The sequence below is a fragment of the Mustela nivalis genome (assembly GCF_964662115.1).
Source record: "Mustela nivalis genome assembly, chromosome: 2".
Lineage (NCBI taxonomy): Eukaryota > Metazoa > Chordata > Mammalia > Carnivora > Mustelidae > Mustela > Mustela nivalis.
Window position 1 is genome coordinate 83233447 of NC_139021.1, and position 26750 is coordinate 83260196.

At 37.8% G+C, this 26750-nt stretch overlaps 1 protein-coding gene across 10 annotated transcripts in view; it reads right to left on the reverse strand.

Annotated features, from left to right (window-relative positions):
• Positions 1 to 2263: 2263 nt before the first annotated feature.
• RP1 (RP1 axonemal microtubule associated) overlaps positions 2264 to 26750 on the reverse strand; it is a 357833-nt gene continuing 333346 nt past the window's right edge. The window contains exons 24-28 of one of the 10 annotated variants that reach the window (XR_014308428.1): positions 20330 to 20484; positions 16674 to 16752; positions 15023 to 15394; positions 13092 to 13177; positions 7666 to 7749 (exon numbers count right to left, since the gene is read on the reverse strand). Coding sequence is in view for 7 of the 10 variants with exons in the window: in XM_082719229.1 (XP_082575355.1) it covers positions 3027 to 3099; positions 7668 to 7749; positions 16674 to 16752; positions 20330 to 20484 (389 nt within the window). In the remaining 3 variants the exon portion in view is untranslated. Of the gene's footprint in view, positions 3100 to 7665; positions 7750 to 13091; positions 13178 to 15022; positions 15395 to 16673; positions 16753 to 16901; positions 17387 to 20329; positions 20550 to 26750 lie in introns of those variants that run through there. The other 9 variants (XM_082719229.1, XR_014308427.1, XM_082719232.1 and 6 more) reach the window with 9 other exon arrangements.

The window sequence follows — 26750 nt, forward strand, 5'->3', positions numbered from 1 at the left end:
TGATTCATGCATTTAATAGACACAGAGCACTTACTAGGAGTCAGGCAGCATGCCAAGAACTAAATATACGGAGAAGCACAAAATGATCTCTACCTCCAATGAGCTTGCAATTTAGGAACGAGCGGTACTGATCTATGTTTAATTATGCATTATTCACTCAGTTCCCCACTCTGACAGAAGCCCCTCTGAGGGCAGGGAAAATGACCGAGCTGTTTGCCAGTTTATCCCCAGTGCCTGACTCTGTCTGTTTCTGGTGCACAAGAGATGCTTAACAACTCTGCTTAATAAATGACTGTGTTTATTCACTATCTGCTTTGTGCCAGGCACCATGTAATAAGCATTATCAACAGCGAAATGTGGTTCATCGCACTTTCCCACAGTCTGCTGAAACATATCAACTCTTCTTACCCAGACCAATTTAGGAAAAAAAAATACTGCTTTTTAACTTCAAATCACTAAAGCTCTATTCTTGATGTGTTTTCAAACTTAGATGTAAAATGTAGCATTTCTAAGGACTGGATTAGTCTTTCGTCACAGATTGGTATAAGGTAAACCATGACAAAGATGGCTCCTACTTATTGAAACTGATCACTATATGCCAGGACTACTGGGCATTTATAAGATAATTTTAGGGAACATAAAGACTAACCTAAATTTTTTGTTGCATATAAATTCATCTTAAGGTGTTTTAGGGAAAAAAATGCAACAACAAAGCGGCACCTGGGTGACTCAGTCGTTAAGCATCTGCATTCAGCTCAGGTCACAATCCTAGGGTCCTGGGATTGAGCCCCACATCAGACTCCTTGCTCAGCGGGAAGCCTGCTTCTCCCTCTCCCACTGCCCCTGCCTCTTGTGTTCTCTCTCTCTCTGTCTCTCTGTCAAATAAATAAATAATTTTTTTAAAAAATGTGATAACATCAATGATTTCATGGATATTATGAATATAGTTTAGAATGAGGATAAGTTCCCTCTAGCCCCAAATGACCTGATTTAAAGAGCGTTTAAAGGAAAAAAAGTGTTAAGTATATAATGATACAGGTGACATCTGCATAAGACGAGAACAGGAAGGTGGTGTGCGAGATCTGACTGCTTGGAACCATCCAGGAGATCCACAGGATACCTGGAAACATGTGGAGGAAGACAGACAGGGTCACTGTGTGTATGCATAGGGACTGTAGAGCGAGACCACTGGGTTCAAATTCAGCTGTCCTATTTATTTCATTCTCTGAGCTTAAACACACTTCTCCAAGTCTCAGTTCCCTCATCTGAAAAATGCAATGATACTATTCTCTTCACAGTTGCAGAACTGAGATTCAAACACAGATCTCTTTGATATCAAAGCCAGGCCATAGCCTCTTCTAGGCTAGCAGATGGGTTTTATCTCATGTGCCAGTTTGAAGGGTTAGAAGAAGCTGCCAGTGGCACCAAGTTGACAAGCATTTGAGGCTAATTGAGGAAAGTGATAAATGGACAGAAGACGTCTGCCTCCATGTGTGTCCCCTGCATGGGGCTCGGTGGCTATCCACCATGCCCCCAGCAACCAGCTCCCAAAAGACCAACCTGATGAGATTCAGCGTGAAGTGCAGTGAGAATGTGATTTAACCCAATCATTTTCTTTTTACCTTTTCTTCATTATATTGCCACTAATAGCAAGAGAGTCATGCCATTATCTAGAATAAGACTTCTGCTTTCAGACTAACATATGTTGTATAAAACTATTTTATGGTTATCAAATGTTATGGGCCTCTTCAGTTACCTTCTACTAAACCCACCTAAACATTTTGGTAAGCAGCAGGTGTCAGATTTTCTGAAAAATAAATGAGAAGAAACAGTATTTTTTCTCACGCCAGTGTACCTTTATTTTTATTTTCCTAATTTAAATTTAATTAGCCAACATGAAGTACATATTTAGTTTCAGATGTAGTGTTCATTGATTGATCAGTTGCATATAACAGCCAGTGCTCATCACATCACATTCCCTCCTTAATGTCCATCACCCTGTTACCCCACTCCTTCCACCTGCCTCCCCTCCAGGAACCCTCAGTTTGTTTCTTTTCTTTTTTTTTTTTTAAAGATTTTATTTACTTATTTGACAGAGAGAGATCACAAGTAGGCAGAGAGGCAGGCAGAGAGAGAGAGAGATGAGGAAGCAGGTTTTCTGCTGAGCAGAGAGCCTGATGCGGGACTCGATCCCAGGACCCTGAGATCATGACCTGAGCCGAAGGCAGAGGCTTAACCCACTGAGCCACCCAGGCGCCCCTCAGTTTGTTTGTTATAGTTAAGAATCTATCACAGTTTTTCTCCCTCTCTAGTGACTTCCCATTCAGTTTTCTTTCCCTTCCACTGCTATCGTCCGGACTGTTTCTGTTATTCCACATATGAGTGAAATCATATGACAATTGTCTTTCTCTGATTAACAATATTTTTTTAAAAAATTTAATTCCAGTGCAGTTAATATATAGTGCTATATCAGTTTCAGATGTAGAACATACTGATTTGACAATTCTATACATTCTTCAATGCTCATCATAAGTGTACTCTTTTTTAAAATATTTTATTTATTCATTGGACAGACAGAGATCACAAGTAGGCAGAGAAGCAGGCAGAGAGAGGAAGAAGCAGGCTCCCCGCTGAGCAGAGAGCCTGATGCGGGGCTCGATCCCAGGACTCTGGGATCATGACCTGAGCTGAAGGCAGAGGCTTAACCCACTGAGCCACCCAGGTGCCCCCATAAGTGTACTCTTAATCCCCTTCACCTATTTCACCCATAAGAAGAAACAGTGTGTGTCCCTACTCCATCTATCATAGACTAATCTTGGTCAGTTGTTGGCGGACTCTTCTTCCAACTGTTGAAGTTCTCAAGCAAGGATGGGAACAGGATAAACTGACCTCCCCAGCTGTTTGCTCCAGTATGAGAGGAGGGCAAATATACTATCACCAGCAGATCAATAGCCTTTTGAAGGCACCATGAAGGCACGACACACACGTGTTGACCCCATCAGGAGGCCACAGACTCAGTCTCCCCTTCACAGGGAGACTTCATGTTCTGCGAACAATTCTCGTTCGGTCTTGCCATCATCTTGGTACTCATCTAGCCACCTGCCATGGGAAGAGGGAAGACAATATGAGAGAGAATTTAAAGGCATGTTATGCAGAACTGAAAACAAAATACGGAAAGGGTTTAAAGAGGCCTTCAGGGGAACCACAGAAATTTTTAAGAGCATTGAAGATTTCAAGCTATATCAAATGATCTTTAGGAGTGCAACCTCAGCAAACCTTTGTCATATACTTTAGTTGCAAGGCTGCACTGATTCATCTGCAAATGCTGGATTTTAGGAACATCCTATGATTACACTACAGATGTTCTAATATATCATAAAATCAGTAAAAATTTCTCATTTAGTATTTCCTTAGTGGAAGCTGTTATGTCTCTCCTTTCGTGTGACTGGTAGGTATATACAGTGGCTCAAACCTTAGATTCTAGAACAGCACTCTTCAAGAGAAATACAACATAAGCCATGTATATAAAAACAGCAAAAATTAAAAACATGAAATTACTTCTACTATTTTTCATTTTAATAAATATAAAAGATGTGAATGCTTGCTGCCTCCAACCCCTGCCCAAATTCATATGTTGAAATTTTCTGGGAGGTGCTTCAAATCCTGAGGTCTTTCCTGAATAGGATTAGTGCTTTTATAGACAAGGCTCCACAGAGATCCCTTGCTTTCTCCATCACATGAGAACACAGCAAGTAGACAGTTTGCAGTCTGGCCTTTGTCAGAACCCAGCCCTGCTGGTACCCTCATCTTGGGCTTCCAGCTTCCAGAACTGTGAGAAATAAATCTCTGTTGTATAGACGCCACCCAGCCTATGGTATTTTGTCATAGCAGCCCAAACAGACTAATACAATTACATTCTTACTCATTCTAATGTTTGATAGCTGATATGTACCTTATACCTTATTATATCACCTCTCAGTGTGGAGTAAGCGCAGTTGGGAAGTTCAGTAGTCCTATAGCTGGTGGCTCCCCTATTGGACGGGGCAGTTCTAGAATCACATCCACCTCCATCTGAATGCTGATTCCACTAATCACGGTTGGGTAAGACACTTCATCTCCGTGTTCCTCAGCTTCCTCATCTGTGAACTACAAGTATCACATAGCCTCCTAGTGGTCATCTGTGAGGACCACAGGAGTTGCTGTGTGAAGCTCGGGCTCCATCATGGTAGTGATGGGCACTCCTTGATTTTCTCCCCGCCAAGCAGAAGAGACATGTGTAAACCTTTGAAATCCACAACAGAATAAATGTCCTATTTGCTTTTCTTATTCCACAATAGTCTTAAATAATTTCTGCTCCAGAGACCTTTTCTTTTCTCACAAGTAGAGGGGGCCTTGAGTCTAAATGGTTAAGGTATGCTGGGAAAATTAGCAAAACCTATGTCTTCCAAACACCCCAAATCTCAGTAGAATTTCCAACAAATCAGTTTTATAGGGAGCTCAGTAATTTGCACAGGGACTTCCTCCTTAGAAGATAATGCACAAAACCCTGGGAATAAAATGGGAACAATAGATTAATAGACATTAAGTTAAAATTCCCAAAACGTCCAAGGGACCAAGAGACATGACTAACTCATCTATAACTTGTATACATCATTTAATCTCTATAGGTGACATTTTTTTTTTCATTGTCTGTGAAGCACAAGACTAAATGTTGTTAGAGTTTCTTCACCCTTAAGGGAATAATAGTAAGAAAATGTCCCTCTTTTCTTACTCAGGTAATCCATGGCCCTCAAAGAGAATAAACAAGGGAAACCCTGTTAATAATCTTATAGTTCAGTTGATAACAGTGCAATGGAATATCTGTGTACAGTATTTAATATGATGTAGTAGTTTCATGCAGCAAAATACTTAAGTCTTTTCATTCATATCATTTTGTTTCTTACATAACCAAGGTTTGTAACCATTCCAAAATGTTAGGCCTAAAGGAAGAAGTCACCTCCATCTTGACTTCTACTCCTTTACCTTGCCAGAAAAATAAATTTCAGCTCTGAAATTTCAGCTCTGACTATCATCTTCTGTTCTGGATGATTCTTGATTTTTAAAATGTGACACTTTTATAAAAATAAAACTATTTTATTTGTTCCTTATGTTATTGCATAGTTACTCTAGTATAGAGAGCAATAAAACTGTATTGTATATATTAAATGTAACTTCATATGATATCAAATATCTGGATGTGATTTAGAACCAAATGTTTATATGCTGCCCAATAGAATAGCCACTAACCATCTGTGGTTATTGAGTCCTGAAATGTAACTAGTATAGCCCAGGAACTGAATTTTTAATTTAATTTTATTTTAATTAATTTACAAGTACTAGCTCTATGTAGTTAGTGGCTACCATATTGGACCATGCATATCCAGATTTTTAAAAATAAAAGTTAGTGGGGCACCCTAATGGTGCAGTCAGTTAAGTGTCCTACTTTTGGTTGTAACTCAGGTCATGATCTCAGGGTCATGGGATTAAGACCAGGGAGGGGCTCTGTACTCAGCACGGAAGTATGCTAAAGTTTCTCTCTCCACTCTCAATAAACTTTCCCCGTGCTCTCACTCTCTCTCTCAAATAAATAAATGCATATTTTAAAAATAAATAAATAATAGTTAATAAATTATTTGGAGACTTCTAATTACTACACATATGATCTAGAAATAAAAGTGAGCTTTTCTCCTTCATTTGCATATATGGCATTGTGTCTAAAGATTTCTTTACTTCAAAACTGCTTCTATGACAATAACACTTATCATCATGTAGTTTCTAATAATTGCAAAGCGCTTTTGCAGTTACTTCATGTACACTATGTGAAGTCTTCAAACGACCCTGCCAAATAGGTGTTTTTACTGCTATTTTACATAAGAATGAACCGAGACTAGTCATTGAAGGAGCTGTAATTCAAAGGAAGTCCCAAGAAATTTCAATCATTGCTTTTTTCATGGCCCATTAATAAAAATAAATAAATTCTTACAGAAGATATAAATATAGGATCTCTCTCCAGAGCTTGAATGTTACACAATGGCAACAACTACTATGATGCACATGTGTTTTAAATGGATGTGATTGTAGAAAACAGGCAAACAGAAGATCAGAGAAGTGTTACGCATTTTGTTCATACAGAATGCATAACTCATTAAGTTTCTAAAGAATCAACATTTTCTAGAACCAAGTATTGTAAGGTAAAATCCATTCAGTCAACCGTCGTGTTTCTCTATGTGTTTGAAAGAGCATGCAACACTCTAGGAGAAAATGGTGCCAAAATACCTGCTTAACTCAGAGCACACCCAGCTTTCTGGCTTCATTAAGTATCACATCCCTCCTGCCTTATCCTAGCATTAAATGGGAGCTCCTTCAAGACAATGGTGCTTCATTTTTTTTAATCTCCATATATACAGGACTTGGCATAGGGCCTGACACCTGGGAGGCATTCAGATTCTGCATGCATAAACAGATCAACAAATGAATAAATACAGTGCCTGAGTTCTTTAGGTTCAAGGACTGTGCAATCACATAGACAAACACCTTGGCACCCGGACTCTCACATAGGTCTCTATCATGGCCCTGAGGACATTGTTGTTCATTTTCACATGGGCATCCACTGAGTCCTTTCAGGCAAAGACTATATTCCTTATCACTGGATCTCTTTACTCCACTTCTTTTTTTTTTTAGGATTTTCTTTATTTGACAGACAGAGATCACAAGCAGGCAAAGAGGCATGTGGGGTGGGAAGGGCAGGCTTCCTGCAGAGCAGAGAGCCCGATGCGGGACTTGATCCCAGGACCCTGAGATCATGATCGGAGCTGAAGGCAGAAGCTTAACCAATTGAGCTACCCAGGTGCCCCTACTCCATTTCTTGATACAATAGCTAGTCAGTTACTATTTATACAATGACTGAATGAAGAAATCAGTACATTCTATAGATTAATTAATAAAGGAGGAAAATTAGTTTTGTAATTTCTATTCGTAGTGCACTTTATGTTAGGATGTATTTGATATTCAATGCATAATAACCCTAAAAAAGGAGGGACATCTGATTTAAACATTCTCACCATAAAATTCTGAAAACTGAAGTTCTGAGAGTGTTAAGTGATACACCTATAAATGGCCCGGGAGTTACAGAGCTGCCCTTGCAACCTGATTCTCCTAATTTATATTCTATCTACATCACATTAGAATAATGCTTTAGAGCTCACAGCTCATATACATAACTATATACATAACTTCATTGGACTTTGAATGAGTCCGATGAGTTAGGAGGAACAGGTATTATTCCCATTTTACATATGAGGAAATTGAACATCTGGGAAGTTGATGGTAGCACCCACGTTTGCAGAACCAGCAGGAGCACAGCAAGTATTTGAGAAACACATCGCAAACCATGTTTCTTTCCATTTCAACATGTTTATTGCAGAAAAGTATTAAGTAATACAAATAAAGAGAGAAATTTTAATGCTGTAAGGAACAGTTTGCTGAGGAGAGAGGCCTTCAACTCTGGTAGTAAAGGGAGGGGTGATGTGACCAGGTGACTGGGGGCAGGGCTTGCTGATTCTAAGCTAAAATGGACTGGACAGAGGGAAGCATAATTCTGCATAATGAGGAATTAAGTAACAGCATACCGGTTGCATGGAAACAGCACTTCTTGACTGCCATCTTCCTCTTCAGACTTAACAATAATACTCTCTAGAAACCATCCGTTACCTGTTTAAATGCACAAAGGAGATCATTTTCTTTAAGATAAAATACACTACTGTTGTGATTTTATTCACAGACTGTCCAACTGTTCAAAATCTGGGTCCAAAATATGCACTTCCAAATTATATCAGGAAAGAAATGAAAGTGTGAGTGAACGACCTTATTTTTCAAAGTAGTAGAAGCAGAGGAAAAAAGAAAATTCCCTATCAGGGACAAACTCTCTAAATTCTTTTAGAAATATTTAAGGGCCAAGAACAAAAAGAAATAAATTCCTATAAATACATTTCAGTGCATTATTTATAGAGGGTTGATAGATTTAAATCATAATGTAAAGTCACAATAATCATCGCTCTTAATGATGAAACTCTAGAAGTTACCACTGATTACTGCATTTGTTAATGCAATTAAAGAGGAAAGAGAAACAGAGGAAGGAAGGAGAATGAAAAGCGCTAAATTCTGGGAAAGAAGAAACAGAGCTGTCATCATCCACATGTAAGGTGACTTTCTAAATTAAGAACCCCAAGAAGCTGCAGAAGATAGTGAGAGATGAGAAAAAATGATAACATAATAAATATATAAAAATCCATTACATTTCTATTGACCAGAAAGAAAGCGTTAAGAAGCATAGTTCAATGAAAGCAATCATGTTGAATTGCTATAAAAATTTAAGCCTGTAGGGATAAATTTAAAAACAGATACAATGTAATTTATAGAAAAATTATTGGGGTGCCTGGGTGGCTCAGTAGGTTAAGCATCCAATTCTTGATTTTGTCTCGGGTCATGGATCTCATGGCTCTCAGGGGCAAGGGGACCAAGGCCTGCCCACCTTGGGCTCTGCACTCAGAGAGTGTGCTTGGGATTCGCTCTCTCCCTCTTCACCCCAACACACTCTGGGTCTCTCTCTCTCTCTAAAATAAATAAATCTTTAATAAAAACTGGGTGTGGTGCATAAACAATGAATGCTGGAACACTGAAAAGAAATAAAATAAAATAAAGAAAAATTATCTAATTTAAGCATAACAGCAAAGAAGACATAAATAAAGAACTATTCCATATTCCTGAGAGTGAAGAAATTATAGAGATGTCAGTTTCTCTCAAACTAATCTAAAGCTTGAATATAATTAAATCAAATTCACCCTAAGGTTTTACAAGAAAATTGACCAAAAAAATGATAAAATGTATACGGATATGTGAAGCCCAAGAATATCCATACACTCCTGAATTTGATAGAGTAAGGTAGGTGAATCATCCTTCTAATTACAAACATTTGTTATAAGTCTATACTAATTAAGACAATAAAGAATCGGTGCTGGCATAGATAAATTGGTTGATAGAACCAGAGAAAGGACTCAGAATTGACCTGCACATCTACAAACTCGTTACAAGCAGCCTGTGCTTTGCTCCCAGTGCAGAAGTATATGAAGGACTGCTTGCTAGGAGCAACATTTTCATGAATGAAGAAAATTATGACTGTTCATTTGTTAAATATTTTTGCCAAAATATCAAAAACTCCCTTACTGTCAGTTATAAACGTATAGGAAAGTGAAAAATATCACACCAATATTTAGTACATTGTAATTGGAAAACATTAGAAACAGAATTAAAAAGTAAAAAACTTTTTAAAGAGTAGCTAAAAAAACTTATCAAGAGTAGACTGGATGATGCTCATATTTTTCTTTCATCACATAACTTGTAATAAAGAGCAAGCATCTTTTTGATCCCGAATAACCAAAGGAAAGTTGAAGAAGAAAACTAAAGCAGGTAGTATCACAATGTCAGTCTTCAAACTTTATTACAAAGCTGTGGTCATCGAGACAGTACTCGATGGTACTGGCACAAAAACAGAAACATAAATCAATGGAACAGAACAGAAACCCCAGAAATGGACCCTCAACTCTATGGCCAACTAATCTTAAATGAAGCAGGAAAGAATGTCCAATGGGAAAAAAGGTAGTTTCTTCAACAAATGGTTTTGGGAAAATTGGACAGCCACATGCAGAAAAATAGAACTGGGCCATACAAAAAATAGACTCAAAATGGATGAAAGATGTGACTGTGAGACAGGAATCCATCAAAAACCTAAAGGAGAACATAGGTAGCAATCTCTTTCACCTTGGCTGCACTAACTTCTTGCTAGTCATGTCCCCAGAGGCAAGAGAAACAAAAGCAAAAATGAACTATTGAGACTTCATCAAGATAAAAAGCTTTTGCACAGCAAAGGAAACACTGGACAAAATCAAAAGACAGCTGACAGAATGGGAGAAGAGATTTGCAAATATCTTATCAGATAAAGGGCTAGTATCCAAAATCCATAAAGAACTTTTCAAACTCAACACCTAAAGAACAAAAAATCCAATTAAGAAATGGGAAGAAGGCATGAACAGACGTTTCTCCAAAGAAGACATACAAATGGCTCACAGACACATGAAAAAGTGCTCAACATCAATCAGCATCAGGGAAATACAAATCAAAACTGCAATGAGATACCACCACTCTATACCAGTCAGAATGGTTAAAATTAACAAGTCAGGAAAGGACAGAATTGATGAGGATGTGGAGAAAGGGGAGCCCTCTTACACTGTTGGTGGGAATGCAAACTCTGGGAAAAAGTATGGAGCTTCCTCAAAAAGTTGAAAACAGAGCTACCCTATAACCCAGCAATCACACTACTGGGTATTTACCCTAAAGATACAAATGTAGTGGTCCAAAGGGGCATGTGCACCTGAATGTTTATAACAGCAATGTCCACAATAGCCAACCAATGGAAAGAGCCCAGATGTCCATCAACAGATGAATGGATAAAGAAGATGTAGTATGGATATATATAAACACACGTGTACATATATACATATACAGTGGAATGGAACATACAATGGAACATTAGAAAGACACCAAAAAAAAAAAAAAAGAAATCTTGCCATTTGCAATGATGTGGATGGAAACTAGAGGGTATTATGCTAAGCAAAATAAGTCAATCTGAGAAAGATAATTACCATACGATCTCACTCATATGAGGAATTTAAGAAACAAAACAGAAGATCATGGGGCAAGGGAGGGAAAAATAAAACAAGATGAAATCAGAGAGGGAAGCAAACCATAAGAGACTCTTAATCATAAGAAACAAACTGAGGGTTGCTAGAGGGGAGGATGGTGGGTTAATTGGGTGATGGGCATTAAGGAGGGCACGTGATATAATGAGCACTGGGTGTTATATAAGACTGATGAGTCACTGACTTCTACCTCTGAAACTAATACTACACTATGTTAATTAATTGAATTTAAATTAAAAAAATTAAATGAACAGTAAAAAAAAAAAAAAAACAAAAAACAAAAAAAACAAGCCTCTTTTCTGGCCTTTGCAGTTGTCTTCTTTCTAAGTTTCCATCAGCTTCCTCCATTGTACCCTCTGTGCTTCCAGTATCATAAAACATCTCCTAGAGTTGCTTTAATGGGAAGTTTTTAGCAGCATCGCTTCCTCCAGGACAAGTTCATCTTTTTTGCCATCCCCGTTCAAGGTCATAAGGTCCTTTCTCTAGGTTTGATGGGTTGTTTATTTAAAGTCTCTCCAACGGTGACATTAGCAACATTCCCACAGTCAGATATTTCTTGTATAATGAACTCCATTTATATTTGATTTCAACTTCCATCCCGGTATTATCACTTTTGTTTCTTTGATGTGCTTGTACCTTTGAATTGTCCATTTTTGTAGAATGTCATATGCTTTATTACTGAGAGACAAGTAGTCAATATAGCTACAGGCTTTGCTGTCTGTTCATGAACTGTGTAGCAGACTGTGAATGACGTAAAGTGATTGGTCACAGATCAGGATGCACATCTGTTATATACACAATGATTTGTGGACTGAGGACGCAGCAGTGAAGTCTCTACTTTATGCAGTTACAGTGATCATGCCATGATAACTGAAATTTGAACCACGTTGTTGAGGGACTTGTGTTATTTAAATCATTGCCACTAAAATTTTGCGTACAGAAACCTTGCAAAGTAAGAACTTCCCTGTATCCGACAAAAGTGACTTTGTGGAGCACAGTAGGAAAAGATGGAGTAAATGATAAATCATGATGTTACAACTGGTCATCCCCATGGGAAAAAGTAAAATGGATTATATCCTTATGTCATACACTGAAATCAACTACAGGTGGAACAAATATCTAAATCTTTAGGACAAGAATTTATATATATTTTTTTTCTTTCTTTCCTTCCTCCTGCCCTCCCTTTCTTCCTTCCCTCACTCTCCTCTCTTCCCTCCGTCCTCTCTTCCTTCCTTCCCAATACCTCAGGGGTAGAGAAAGCTTTCTTAAGATGGAAAATCTGATCACTAGAAAAAATACCATATTGTTAAATTGAAAGATGTTAAAATTGGGAATTTCAGCTTATCAAAAGATATCCCACTGCGCAGATATTATGGTAGTAACTGCTAGTTGATGTCCCCCACAATCACTGCAATGTTAGAGGCACATTTCCCAGATGGCTTTGCAGTTGGAGATAACTGTATGACTAACCTCTCAGTAATCGGATGTGACCAGAAGTAGTATGAGCAGTTTCTATCTCACTTGCTTGAAAGACACTGTTGCCACGGATTTTCTCTTTTCTATGTGGTGTGACCAGCTCTGCCCACTCAGAGGAGGAAGAGGTCTGGGTGATGGTATAATAGCAAGATGCAAGGACCTGGTCCCTGATGACAAGCCAGAGCATACCCATCATAACGACTCACTTTGGAACTGGTACCTGGGTGGGAAACCAGCTTCTATCTTTTTAAAAATCTTTCTGAGCATTTCTTATTAGACATCTTTAGCCTTTACCATAAATATTATAAAATATTATAGAGAAGAACATGTATTTCCACAGAAAAGGAAATTCAATAGACAAAATAAAAAAAAGAAAAGAAAAGAAAAGAAAGCTCACGCTTCTTATGAATCAAGGAAATTGAGACCACAATGAAATACTCTATTTTACCCTAAAATTAAGTGTACCAGGTGTTTGTGAGACTGTGAAACAACAAAAATTCTTTTACACGGTAAGAGTAGAACAGTAAAATCATTTTTGACAAAGCAATTTATTTTATAAAGCTGAATAGAATCCGTAATTTTTGGTCCAGCAATTAACTGCTACAGATTCAGCCTGGAGCCAGGTTTCTCATCTTCAGCACCACCGAAACGTTGGGCCTGACAGTTCTTGGTTTTGGGGACTCTCCTTACATAATAGGATGATTAGCAACAGCCCAGACCTCTACGCACGAGATACCAGTAGCATCTCCTTCCCAGCATGCCAACCAAAACAAATCTCCAGACATTGCCAAGTGTCCCTGGGGGAGGCACAGTCACCCCCACCTGGGAATGATCACCCTGGAAGAACTCCACCTTCCATGCACCAGGGGACACGTACAAGAATGTTCATTTCCGTCTGGGACAGCCGACTGAAAATGACACAATCAGTCATTAACAAGAGATGAATAAATTCATCATGTACAGTCATGCAATAGAATATTATGGTCATGAAAACATTATCTGGAGCACCACACAAGAAAGTGGTTGAATCTTGGAAATACAATTTTGAGTGAAAAAGAAAATCAAGCCATATGAGATTCCATACAGCATGTCATGATTTTTACAAAGCACAAAAACTATCAGAAGCATTTTCAAGGATGCCAACATAATTAATAGAGCCTTTTTTATTTTTAAGCAATGATAAGAATACCAAGAAATGATAAGGAAAAAACTCGGGATGTCTACCATGGGGAGAGGATGGGTGCAGTGAACACAGGCAGGGGCCCTGGTATCAATAATGTTCTGGGATTAACTTGTATGGTTGGTTATTGAATTTATATCATCCATATTTTGAAAAGAAAAGAAAGGAAAACATACCCTAGATACCCTAACTATCATGGTATTTTTTATTTTAATGAAAAGACTGTGCAGCATATAGGAAGGAGAGTTTAAATAATTTAAAAAGAACGTTAAAGTAATTACAGGCATACCTCATTTTATTGTGCTTTGCTTTATTGAACTTTGGGGATACTGCAGTTTTTACAAATTAAAGATTTGTGGCAGCCCTGCACGGAAGAGGTCTCTCTGCACCATTTTCCATTTCATGTCTCTGAGTCACTTTTTGGTAATTCTTGCATTATTTCAAACTTTTTCATTATTATCGGTTATGGTGATCTGTGATCAGCAACTATTACTCAGTGTAAGTTCAAATGATGGTTAGCATCTTTTAGCAATAAGGTATTCTTTAATTAAGGTACATACATTTTTTCCTTAGACAAAATGCTATTGCACACTTAATAGACTACAGTACAGTGTAAACAGAACTTTCATATTCACTGCAAAACCACAGAATTCATTTGACTCACTATATTGTAATATTTGCTTTCTTGCAGTGGTCCAGAACGGAACCTGCAATATTTTGGAGGTATGCCTGTCCTTTCAATTTCCCCAAATTGAATTTCAAGTAGCCTCATCCCATCAGCCAAAGAAAACCTTCAAGATTTCCAGATATCACACCAAAACCTAGCTCTCACCCTAAGTCTACCACACTTTCATCTTTTCTCAGAGAATTTCATGTTCTTCTGGACTGTGCTAAGTACACTTGCCATATGTCCAGTAGCACTCAAAGGGTCGCTTTCAGACTGTGAATCATATTTTATTACACTTGCTTATTTCATATGTGTTTGCTCCCAGTAGGCCCTGCCTATGAGGGCGGGACCACCAGCATCTTCTTCACATTTGAATGCCCAGTCTCTGGTGAAATACCTGGCACATAACAGCCCCTCAGCAAAGAACTCTGACAGAAAGTAGTGTTTGCAGTACTGCTTTGAGGACCACATGAATCAGAATCCCTTAAAATGCTTATATATACATGTTTTATATATGTATAATATAATAAATATATTAAAGTAAAATGTGAAATATGTAACAAAATATTTATTTTATATAGTATATATTTTTATTATAAAAATACATATTTTTAAAAGTTTATTTCTGGTAGCTCAATACCTACTAGATCAAAATCCCTGGGGTGGGCCCAGGAGTCTATTTTGTTTGTTTAAATACACTCAGTTAATTCCTGAATACTCTGAAATTTTACAAACTTTGCTAAAAAGGTAGGGCTTTCCTGAAGCTTTCTATTATTATATTTGAGAGAAATATCTACAGATACAACTGCATTCAAGTTAAATGAATAACGTGGTAAGTAAGCTTCTCTTTTTACAAATGAGATGGGAAAATAAGCCTTGAGGATGTAGCCGAAGTCATTCCCATACCTGCACAGGTTTTGTTCATCAATGCTTCACTGGAAAAAACTGATATTTAGAAGTGTGTTGCATCTTCAGCCCAAAGCATTTTCCATGTGAGTCATTTAGCTCCTTCAGCATATTTAAAATCACAATGTTTATTTCCTTTTTCCTTCTGTCATTTTTATTCTTTGTATCTACCAGCCTTGGTAATGACAGAGCAGTCTTCATATATGTGGTTTGCCCCTTCATGTAATTCCCAGACTCAGCCTCTTTTCTTCAGAAACCGTCCCCTGTGATTGATGTGCTGTGACTCCTGTTTCTACAGTCCTTCCACATTGGCTTTTTCAGTAATTCGGGGCTTTCTTCACTCATCTCCAAGAGGAGTCTCAAAATAATTTTCTGAAACGACAGCCTGATGAAGCCAGGGATTTCTGCTAACTGCTCTGTTCTGACCCACGCCCCACTCTCCAGTCTGGCCTCTCCCGGGCTGTTCTGCAAATCCCCACATTGTTTGCAGCAGAGACTTAGCATAAAGTCAGGACGATGCCAGTTTCCATCCATCATGAAAATAGTGCAAAAGTTATACCCCTCTGCAGCAACACCATATAGAGAAGGCAGCATACTGTGTCTTTCTATTCAATTTCTCATTTCTGTCTCTTCCTAATAATTTCCCCTATAGGATCCTCAACTCATTTTATACGTGTCCATTCTTTCTATACACTGCTACCTTCCCTTTTCTTCTTCCTTTCTCTTTGGTTCACATCCAGAATAAATGCTTCTTTCTTCCAAAGGCCATTTTAAGCTGTCCTCACTTTTTTTCAAGGATTTTACCCAAAATTGTTTCACTAACTTAAATCCATTTGTTCAATAAATTGTCATTAATTAAACCTCCATACTATTCAATGCTATACTAGGAAAGAGAGTAAAGATGAATAAAATATAATGCCAGACTTCAAAAACTCAATATTAAGCATAAAGATAAAAGGAAGCGTAGAAATAAATGTAATAAACAGTTTCAGCACTATGATATAAGTGGTGATGTGGAGCTACATTCTAGCAGTAAAGAATACAGGTTCTAGAGACAAACACATAAGCTTGAATTGAATGGCTATATAATTTCTTTTTTTAAAGATTTTATTTATTTATTTGACAGACAGAGATCACAAGTAGGCAGAGAGGCAGGCAGAGAGAGAGGGGGGAAGCAGGCTCCCCTTTGAGCAGGGAGCCCAATGCGGGGCTCGATCCCAGGATTCTGGGATCATGACCTGAACTGAAGGCAGAGGCTTTAACCCACTGAGCCACCCAGGCACCCCTAACTATATAATTTTTTAAAAGAAATTTATTTTCAATGGCTTAGTCAGTTAAGTGTCTGACTGTTAATTTCAGTTCAGGCCATGATTTCAGGGTCGTGAGATGGAGCCCTGTGCTGGGCTCTGCATTCAGAGGGGAGTCTGCTTGAGATTCTTTCTCCCCCTTTCCCCCTGCCCTTCCTCCTGTTGTCTCTGTCTAAAATAGATAAATAAATAAACAAACAAATATAAAACCTTTAAAAAAAGAAAATTATTTTCTCATCTCAACTTTACATGACCTGTATATTTATCTTTTTCTTTCACTTGCCTTTTATGCTACTTGTAATAAATTTTCAAAACAGATTTCTTACCAAGAAAGCACATCTTACCTGGACCTGTCCCATCATGACTAATCAGAACTTTCTTCAGTTTTCCCAGAGACACTGCCTCAATGGAAAAAATATCAACCTATGTGATAACAAAAATAAACTGAATGATCATTAGGATATTTCCTTTCTCTAGGAAAAAGATAACATTATAGTACTATATTAGTTCATCACTATATTGCTATATATCACTATATTATTAGTGGTATACTATAAAAATTTTCCACTTACTATTTTATATGCAGTCCTATGCTATGCCTTGTGAGACAAATACAAGCAGGCTATATAAGTTTTGCCTTCCTTAATCATACAGTCTAAATAAATCTGAAAAAGATTTTAAAAGTATAATCATACCATTTAAGCCTGCCATTAATAGTGATAATAATACTTGATATTGCCCTCACTATACACAAAATTTTCTAAAGTGTTTTTCATATATTTAATCCTCACAACCCATGAAGTGAGTACTGCTCATTGTCTTATTTTACAGTTGGAGAGACAAAGACATACAGAGTTCAATTACTCACCCAAGATCAATGTCTAGTGAGAGACCAAGTCTGGAATCATCCCCCAGCAGTCAGCCTCCAAAATATACCATGTACACCATTGGTGTCTGCCTCTCAGTATGTTTTGTTTCTATATCAACAATGCATTGCAGTAGCTACATGTGCATGCATATACAAATGAAGTCTTAAACTATTAACTGGATATGTAGTCTACAAATTAAAATACATAACACACTCAATGCAAACATCCATGCAAATAATACAACATGAACAGCACCCCAAGACCCCCCCATGGCCCATTACCATCATAATCTCCCCCAGTGGTAACCAATATCCTGACTTTTAATTAGATTTCTCTAAATAGAATCATACAGTATGTTTTTTCTGCCAGGCTTGTTTTATTCAACCTTTGTGGAATTTAGCCATGTTGCTTATGTAACAACATTTTGTTTATTTTCATTAGTGAATATTATTCCATATTATTTATCTATTCTACTTTTATGAACAGCAATTATTTCTGGATTAGGGGTATTACAAATAACATTGCTTGGAACATTCTTGACATGCCTTTTTTGTGTATATTCATGTACATTTCTGATGGGGAACTACTGGGTTACAGAGCTTTAGTAGATAGTCTACTTTTCTAAAATGCTTATACCACCGCAAACCATGTGTGCTGTGTGTTAGAGGTGAAGGTGCTCCACAGCTACTCAGTATTTGAGGTTGTCATTCTTTTCAAGTTTAAGTCATCTGATTATGCACAGTGACCCTTGATTATGGCTTTCATGTTATTTTCCTGATTACTAACTCAGTTGGGTAGACCTTTCATGCTTATTGGCTATTTGGATAATCTCTTTTTAGAAAGGACATAGTCAACTGTCATGCCACGTTTTAAATTGGGCTAACTATTTTCTTGTTGGTCTGTTGGTGTTCTGTATATAGTTTGGAAACAAGTCCTTTGCCAGGATATATTTTAAAATGTCTTCTCCCACTTTGTGATTTTCCTTTTTACTCTCTTCAAGTTACCTTAAGAAAGGGAAGTCTTTATTAAAAGGGTGTAAATTTATCTTTTTTTCCTTTATTCTTAGTGCTTTCTTTGTTTTGTCTTTAAAATCTTAGTCTCTATGTGTACACACATGTATAAAAACTATCCATAATGCTGCTATAACCAAAATGTGAAAGCAATCCAATAGCACACATACTAATGAATGGATAAATGAAATCTTATCTATACACATAATGGAATATTATTCACCCTTTAAAAAAAAGAAAATTCTGACACATGCTACAACACAGATGAACTTCGAAGACATTGTGCTGAGTGAAATACAAGTACTCTTTGATTCCACTTAGGTGAGTTTAATAAATGAGCCAAAGTCACAGAGACAGGAAGTAGAATGGTGGTTGCCTGGGTCTGGGTTGAGAATGGGATGTATTGTCTAATGGGTATAGCTTCAACTCAGGAAGATGAAGTTCTGGAGCCTGATGGTAGTGATGGTTGCACAACAATGGGAATGAATGTGCTCAATATCACTGAACTGTACACTTAAAAATTGTTAATGTGGTAATGTTCATATTATGTGTATTTTACCACCATTAAAAGTGTTTTTTTTTTTTTTAATCCTAACCCACCCCCAAGATCGCAAAGGTTTTTCTCTTAAAGTCCCTTCTAAGTACTTGTTTGTTTTACCTTTCCCATTGAGACCTCAATTTGTATGAAATTGATTTGGGGATTTACTGTAAAATAGGGCTCATAATTTCTTGATTATCATAATTGATGTCCAAGTTGCTGCCTTTCTCTGATGCTGCACATCAAGACATGGATCTTGTTCTGGCTCTATTCTGTTTCTTTTGTTCTATTTGTCTTGCCTTGTACCAATTAATGCTGTCTTAATTACTTTAACTTTACAATAAATCTCAATATCTGGTAGTGTGAGCCCTCTAGCTCTGTTTTTCTCTTAATAATCTTCCTGGCTATTTGGGGTGCATTTGACCTGTTTCCTTTCCACATAAATCTTAGAATTAGGTTGCTAATTTCCATTTAAAAATACGGGATTTTGAATCCTATTGCACTGAAACTGCAGATTAGGAGAAAAGTTGAGAAATTATATTAACTCTTCCAATCCAGGAACATAATGTATCTCTATTGATTTATGACTTTTAAAAAATTTCTAGATAATATTTTGCTGTTTTCCATTAGAGGTCTTGGGTTGGCTGTCTGGTGCCTGCTGCCCCCTGGGCCTGCAGATGGAGGAAACCTCAGGGCAGATTGTATGTGCATCGCTCCAGGACTGTGCTTGTTCCTGCTCAACTGCTTTAGTCACCACTGTCATTGGTGCCCCTGTCAAAAGAGGTCCTGGAGGTCCTTGCTGTCAACAGAGGCGACCTCAAGAATGCATATGTACCTTCGCTCCTCCTCTTTCTTTCTTTCCTCTACATTCATGCCTTCACTGTGCTTCTTAGGATCACCCCCGTCCCCATCAACCACTCACAGGACCTGTCCCAGGCTCTGCTTTGGGAGAACTCACATAAAGGTCCCACTTGGCAAGTGGAAGTTTGTGAAGGCCTCTTTACTGCTGGGTGCAGACTGAATCCCAGTCCTCTGAGAACTTCCAAATCTCTGTGTGGCATCTGGGGCTCCCCATGGCTACTCTCTGATTGGCTTCCTGCTTTGAAGCTTCTGCTTACAAATGGTAGAAAGCGATGCCGAATACCAGCTTCTCCTCCACACTTCCTTTCTCTCCTGGGTGTTGGACCCTCACACCCTGACTGGCAGCCTAACTGACCCTTGGCAGCCATCCAATGCCTTTAAAACCAACTTTAAAAGGTATTTATCTAATGTTTCTAGCGGTCAGCAAGTTAGTCACTTTGTTATGAGCTAGACTGCCCTAGCTGGAAGTATAATCTTCGTTGTTTTGTTTTTGTTTTTTGTGTTTTTTTTAATAGAAAAAACTAGGAGTTACTCATGGTTGTACTGTCTCTGGTTAAGCCCACCTCCTCTCAGCCCCAGACGCACACCAAGAAATCCCCACACCTACCCGTACTTCTTAATTGGTATCAAATGAGCAGCTCTGGAATTTTCTGTGTGTTTTTTTAGTTATAGAAATTAGAGAACAGATGGTAGGTAAGAATCAATAAAGATCTTTCTATTACCTGTCCACGCCGAAACTTGACTGTGTTATTTTGGGATTGATGAAGCCTTCGGTTCCCTGAATCTCCTCTGGTGCCAATGAGGTTGATAACCACGTTAGCCTCTGTCTCTGCGCCTGGCTTCCTGCCCGTGTACATGTAGATCTCATAAACCACTACTGAAATGTCAGAAATACAATATTGTCTTTCTCATTTTCATTTCTCTCTGAATGTATTAGATATCCTGAAAAACAATCAGAATGTTGCCTAATGGAGCTGACATGAGTTTCTCTGTGGTGGTTGGTCCCAGCTCTTTTCATCATGCAGACCCCGCTCAAACAGACTCTTAGCTGTCCCATGTTCACCTTTCGTAAGAGTCAGCTATTTCCCAAACAAAGGTTTCAAAATAATTATTGTTAGCAATTATGCACTTTCATAAACCACTATACTTTCACAGTTATTTTGAAAAATTAAACTTAAAAAAAATACCCTCCCTCTCTTAATTAAATGAAAGTGGCAACTTTCCCCCCAAAGTTTGGCTGGTCTAATCACAGCTGGTCATTCATGCTGCTACTTCACAGAGATCACCACTCCAATAATGGAGATTTGTAATAGCATTCTTGAGAGAGAGAAAAAATACAAAGATACTAGAGAGATACAAATTTAATTTTTTTGAAAAGAGACCAGGGAGGTACCAGCAAATTATAATCCACCACATTTGACCCTAGAATTAAGGCAATTTCTGAGACACTGGTAGAGGTTGCTAATTAGAAAAGAGATTGCTCTTGCTGATACAACTAATATGAATAATATCTTGGACACAATGAGTACTTTTTATTCCAAGTCCTAGAACACTTTATAACTCGTACTCTGTGCAATTGAACAGTTGCATTTATAGAAATTCACATTAACATTTTCCAAAGAACTCAGACATGAAAATCCAACAAGTAAGAAAACAAGGTAAGTGAGAAACATTGCCTGTTTCCATCGTGCCTGACCTTTAAAAAGACAAATGTGGTATACTGGGAAATGGTGTAAGCAGAGAAGATAAATCAGTTTCTTTGAGCAGTCTTACATATTTTAAAATACCCTAGAGTGAAACCCAGCTGAGTTTAAGCAGAAAATTAGAACACTTCTCATGAATTTAGGACAACAAAGGAAATCTTTTAAACTTCCTATAAAGAAGATCTGGTCTTACAACCTGGGTAACTGCCTGAACTGAATTAAGCTAAAACTTATGATAGAATTCTTCATGAAAACAAGTATGTGGACAAACATGATCAGAAGTCTTAATAGAGAAGACTTGCTTCTGTTTACTGAGAATTTTTCCATTGTTTCAGAGGAAGAGTGAACTTGTTTACAACTTAAAAAATAAAGTGAAGAAATTTAAATGATTAAAACATATCAAAATGTTGAAAATAGAACTGCCCTATGACCCAGCAATTGCACTATTGGGTATTTACCTTAAAGATACAAACGTAGTGATCCAAAGGGGCACGTGCACCCGAATGTTTATAGCAGCAATGTCCACAATAGCCAAACTATGGAAAGAACCTAGATGTCCATCAACAGATGAATGGATCAAGAAGATGTGGTATATATACACAATGGAATACTATGCAGCCATCAAAAGAAATGAAATCTTGCCATTTGCGACAACATGGATGGAACTAGAGCATATCATGCTTAGCGAAATAAGTCAAGCAGAGAAAGACAACTATCATATGATCTCCCTGATATGAGGAAGTGGTGATGCAACATGGGGGCTTAAGTGGGTAGGAGAAGAATAAATGAAACAAGATGGGATTGGGAGGGAGACAAACCATAAGTGACTCTTAATCTCACAAAACAAACTGAGGGTTGCTGGGGGGAGGGGGTTTGGGAGAAGGGGGTGGGATTATGGACATTGGGGAGGGTATGTGCTTTGGTGAGTGCTGTGAAGTGTGTAAACCTGGTGATTCACAGACCTGTACCCCTGGGGATAAAAATATATGTTTATAAAAACTAAAAAATTAATTTAAAAAACCATTTAGAATAAATAAAAGAAAAAAAAACATATCTAAAGTAAAAAAGAAAAAACATTGTTAAAGGTCTAAAAAAAGGCATATCAAAAATTATTTAAGTTAGAGATCATCACAAAGAACAGCACTCAGTGCTCCCTCTATCACAACAGACTGTACACATTGTACAACCAACGTACCCATTGTCCCACGATCAAATCATGCACCTTGCCTGCTACTACACACAACTTAAATATTTCTTAACATTGTATTCCCAGAAGCTGCTATAAATTTAGTACACAAGCACCAAAACACAAAAACAAAACAAAACAAAACAAAAAGACAAAAAAAAAAAAAAAAAAAAACCCTTGAGATCCAAAATTCAAAGAGAATTAAATGTACTACATATTGGAACAAAGTGGATGTCATAGTTGAGCACTAAATTCTATCCTCAAACCACATCAAAGAGAAACATAGTTCGAATTGGAAATTGAAAGAAAAGATATAATCCTACCCAGAGAAATAGACATTTTGCTGAAATCTTTAACACTGACTCAACTTTAATTGTACAGTGTTACATAATTCACTAAGTATTTGCTATAGTTCTTCAACAAAAGCAAATAGTTTTTTTAATGCTAAATTCATAACAATAGAGCAATACAAAATTCTTCCTTTAATGTAAAGAAAGGGAGAATTTAAAGGATACCTGGTTAGCTTGTTGCTTAGACGCACTCTAAAATATTATGTGTTTTAAACAAGTCTTAGCAAGAGAGATCTCAGAGAATTCTTTGTTCAGTCTCTCTCCTTGGGCATGAAAGTCAGGTCTCAGGGTTGTTGATTCAAAGGCAGGACCATTGTTGTAAAAATGTGGAAGGCTAACAGATTATCTCTATTCTAAGAGAGGGACCTCACACACACACACACACTCAGGGAGGTGAAATCCTAAGGGAGAGCAGTAGTAAGTTAAAAATGTGAGTTAGAAAAAAATTTACAATGGTCTCAAATACTTGAAAAATCCAAGACTGGGTTTCTAGCCCTGGATGTTATACAGAATGGAAGAGATCATTTTACTTGAACATATTCAAAGACAAATATTACTAATCAATCGTTCTGGCTGCAAGAAACTATTCTTAAAGCACCAGATTTTAAGTAGTTATTAATATACATCTCTCACCATGATTTAGCTGAAAGTATTGAAAGAGTTAACTTGTTGCTTTAGGTTATCCATAAATATTGGACATTTTTGCCTCCAATTTTCTAATGTTTTTTTACCATAGTTGGTGCTAATTTTTTCTTTCAGGTTATTAGTCAGGAGCCTCAGCTGCTGTGAGCCTTACTCACTCAGATAAAGTCTGCCATAAGCACCCAATAATAACATTGCTTGTCTGCCTGTTTGCTACAACTGTCATCTGATTCAGTTCCTAGCTAAACTCTATATTTTCACCAAGGGCGGGGGCAATTGTTTCACTTGCATTCTCAATGTCATTGCCTTCAACTCTCTCATTCTTATATTTACCCACACTTACAGTCATTTCAAAACTTTCCCTCTTTCAAGGAATGCATAGCACGCATATCAATGTCTAAGCTCAGCATTCTTTGGGCCGACAGACTTGTGGGCTACATAGTAAGATTTAACATCACCTCATTAGTGACACAAAAATCCAGTTTTCACCTGAAGTTTGTTTTTTCCCCCCTCAGACATCATTTTAGGCCAGAATCTTCTAAGCATTTGTAAATGATGATTTATCAGCATCAACTCTAAGCATTAACATCTCCGTAAATAGTATCCTTAAGATTTCCTTATAAGAAATCTTAGATTCTTTTGTCTCTGCTTACTACAGAAAGCATAGGGTTAAAAATATACATATTTGCTCTTCATAGGGATATATAGATATATAGATAGATGATAGATAGATATAGATCTATAGATATATAATTTCTTAGCCACAAGGGTATATTAAAAATGTCACATGACTGGAAAGTGGACTAAAATAAATTCCTCAAATGTGATTTTTCAAGTTTAGGAGAGGATAGACAGAGCCATGGTAGGACATGTGTTTCCTTTGGTAGATGAGCAGGAGGTGATACCTAAAGAGGAAGTAGAATGAGATGCCTCAGGGCTAGCCATACCAAGGGACCTCTTCACATCTGAGGGTGACATCCAGGAACTGAGGGTGACATGGAGTAAGGATGTGAGCAGAATGAGAATTCTAAATTGACCAATTTTTTACCAAAAGAAACTAAGCGTTATATTGGGAGTGACTGAGCTTATTTTGAGTTACAACAATTAAGATTTCCATCACCCATGGAAATAGGGGCTTGGATTATTTTTACATCAGGTTTGTAGAAATAGGATTTACATGTGGAAAAATTCACTCGTTTAAGGTTTGATGAGTTTTGGGAACCGTGTAAACTTTGTTTACAAGTCCTATTACTACCACTACCATCAAGACAGAGAATATTTTTATCACCCCAAGAAGTTTCTCTAGGAAGGGTATGATTCTAATTAGCTATGAAGGGTGAAAAATGTTATATTTTTGCAGCCCTCAGAGTCATTGATTGTGAAGACTCAAATCCATGATGTGATGATAAAAACAAGGCAGAAGGAATAACCTGGAGGGTATCCTGAAAGATCGTCTCATACCTATACCTGTCTGATTTTTGAATGAACATGTAAAGATTTTGAATCCAATTAACTATTTATAAAATATATTATATTTAGTACAGTCCTGTAACTTTAATTATATTTGAATTACATTTGAAAGATCACCTTCTTAATATTTTATCGTGCCTAGAAGTTTTTCATTCCCTTGGTAGCCCATTTCTTGATTACCCAAGGTATAATATACTCAAGGTATATGGTGATGAGGACGCCTTTTCACAAAGCTACTGGAATAGAATATTTTAAATATTTAGACACCAGAGGTTATTGTCAGAACTAAATGGAGTCCATAGGGTCATGGAGGGCCAGTATATGGTTCAGAAGGAAAGGACGACCACTAACTCCATCTAAGATGTCATATTGAACTGAGAAGTACTGATGACCTGCAAAGTCAGCCCTGGGATTAAATATGGAAAGTAGCAGGCTGCTGCCTTATACCACAGTATGCCATTCATTAGTATTAGAATGTCCTAATAAAACAGTAGAACCAGGAAATTTTCCTCCTACATTAAAACAGCTACTGCCAGAGAAATAGCCTGAAGGAAAGCAATCTTCTCAATTTCGGATGATTTTGAATAAATAGTTAAAGAATATTTGGTGATTCTGTTATGAAAGTCACCTGAGATCATCGATGGTCTATGGAGCAGTTGGCTGCTTTCACAGATTTGTCTGTAGTCCAAGACATGGTCTGCCCTTGAGCCAAATGCACCAAACACACCCCCTCACCCCCCTAGTGCACATACCTGAATAATGGGCATCTTGGTCTCCCCTCCCAAATCTCACATGCTGGAAGTGCAGGGCTCACAACTTTTTCAGTTCTGAACCCCCAGCTCCTAATACACGTAAATGTTTACCGAAGAATGCTGAATAAATGAATGCTTACTATTCCACCATCTATCAAAAAACGCTGTGCAATGCCCTCTCTTGGTTGCCCCCAAAACCACTCAAGTTTGAGTCATCTAGAATGAGCTGTGGCAGCTCTGTACCCAGAACTGGGCCCTAAACCAAGGATACCTTCCCAGGCCCTTTGCTCCCAACTTTGTTCTCATTCCCCAGTTTCTTTCAGGGTCCACTTGTTTCTGGACCTTTGGCTTTTTCTCCTAGATCTGTATGTGTAGGAGTGAACGAATGAATTTGGCTTCCCAGACTCTGACTCTGGAGTGAGTGTCCAGAGAGGACCAACAGACCCAGGAAGTGACTGCAGAAGGGGAGGGGGCAGGGAACTGGCATTGTCAAGCCCTCCCAACCAGACTGGGGCTAGATTCTCCTCCAAAGTGAGCTCATTTGAAATGCTGCCTCATCTTCCTTGTGCAGTATGGCCCAGTGGTGTTATTGTCTTTTGATCCAAACCATCCAGAGATTCTCAAATGTGCTGCCCCTCAAAATTCCTCATCTATTAAATAAAAAATAGAGTCATATAAAAATTCTTCCAGCTATATCCCCAAAGTTGCAGGCTTCCATTCTCCTTCCCTGGGTATATTGTCAGATTTTCACTGGGTAGGTAACTTTTGGAAATTATCTGAGAGAAACATGCTTCTGTGCTCATGTGTGTCAATGGACACACACACACACACACACACACACTCACACACACATACCATGTTATTGCGTTGAGTGTAAATACATGAATACTTCAGTGAAACTCGTGGGACCTTAAATCTTAAGTAGGTCCTCACTGGAAGACTGCAGACCCAAGCCGTTCAAATATTTAGCTCTCCAGTTTAGAGACAGTGGCATCAAGTGGTGTCTGGAGCAGCCGGTCCGCAGCTCTCTCCGACCAGCA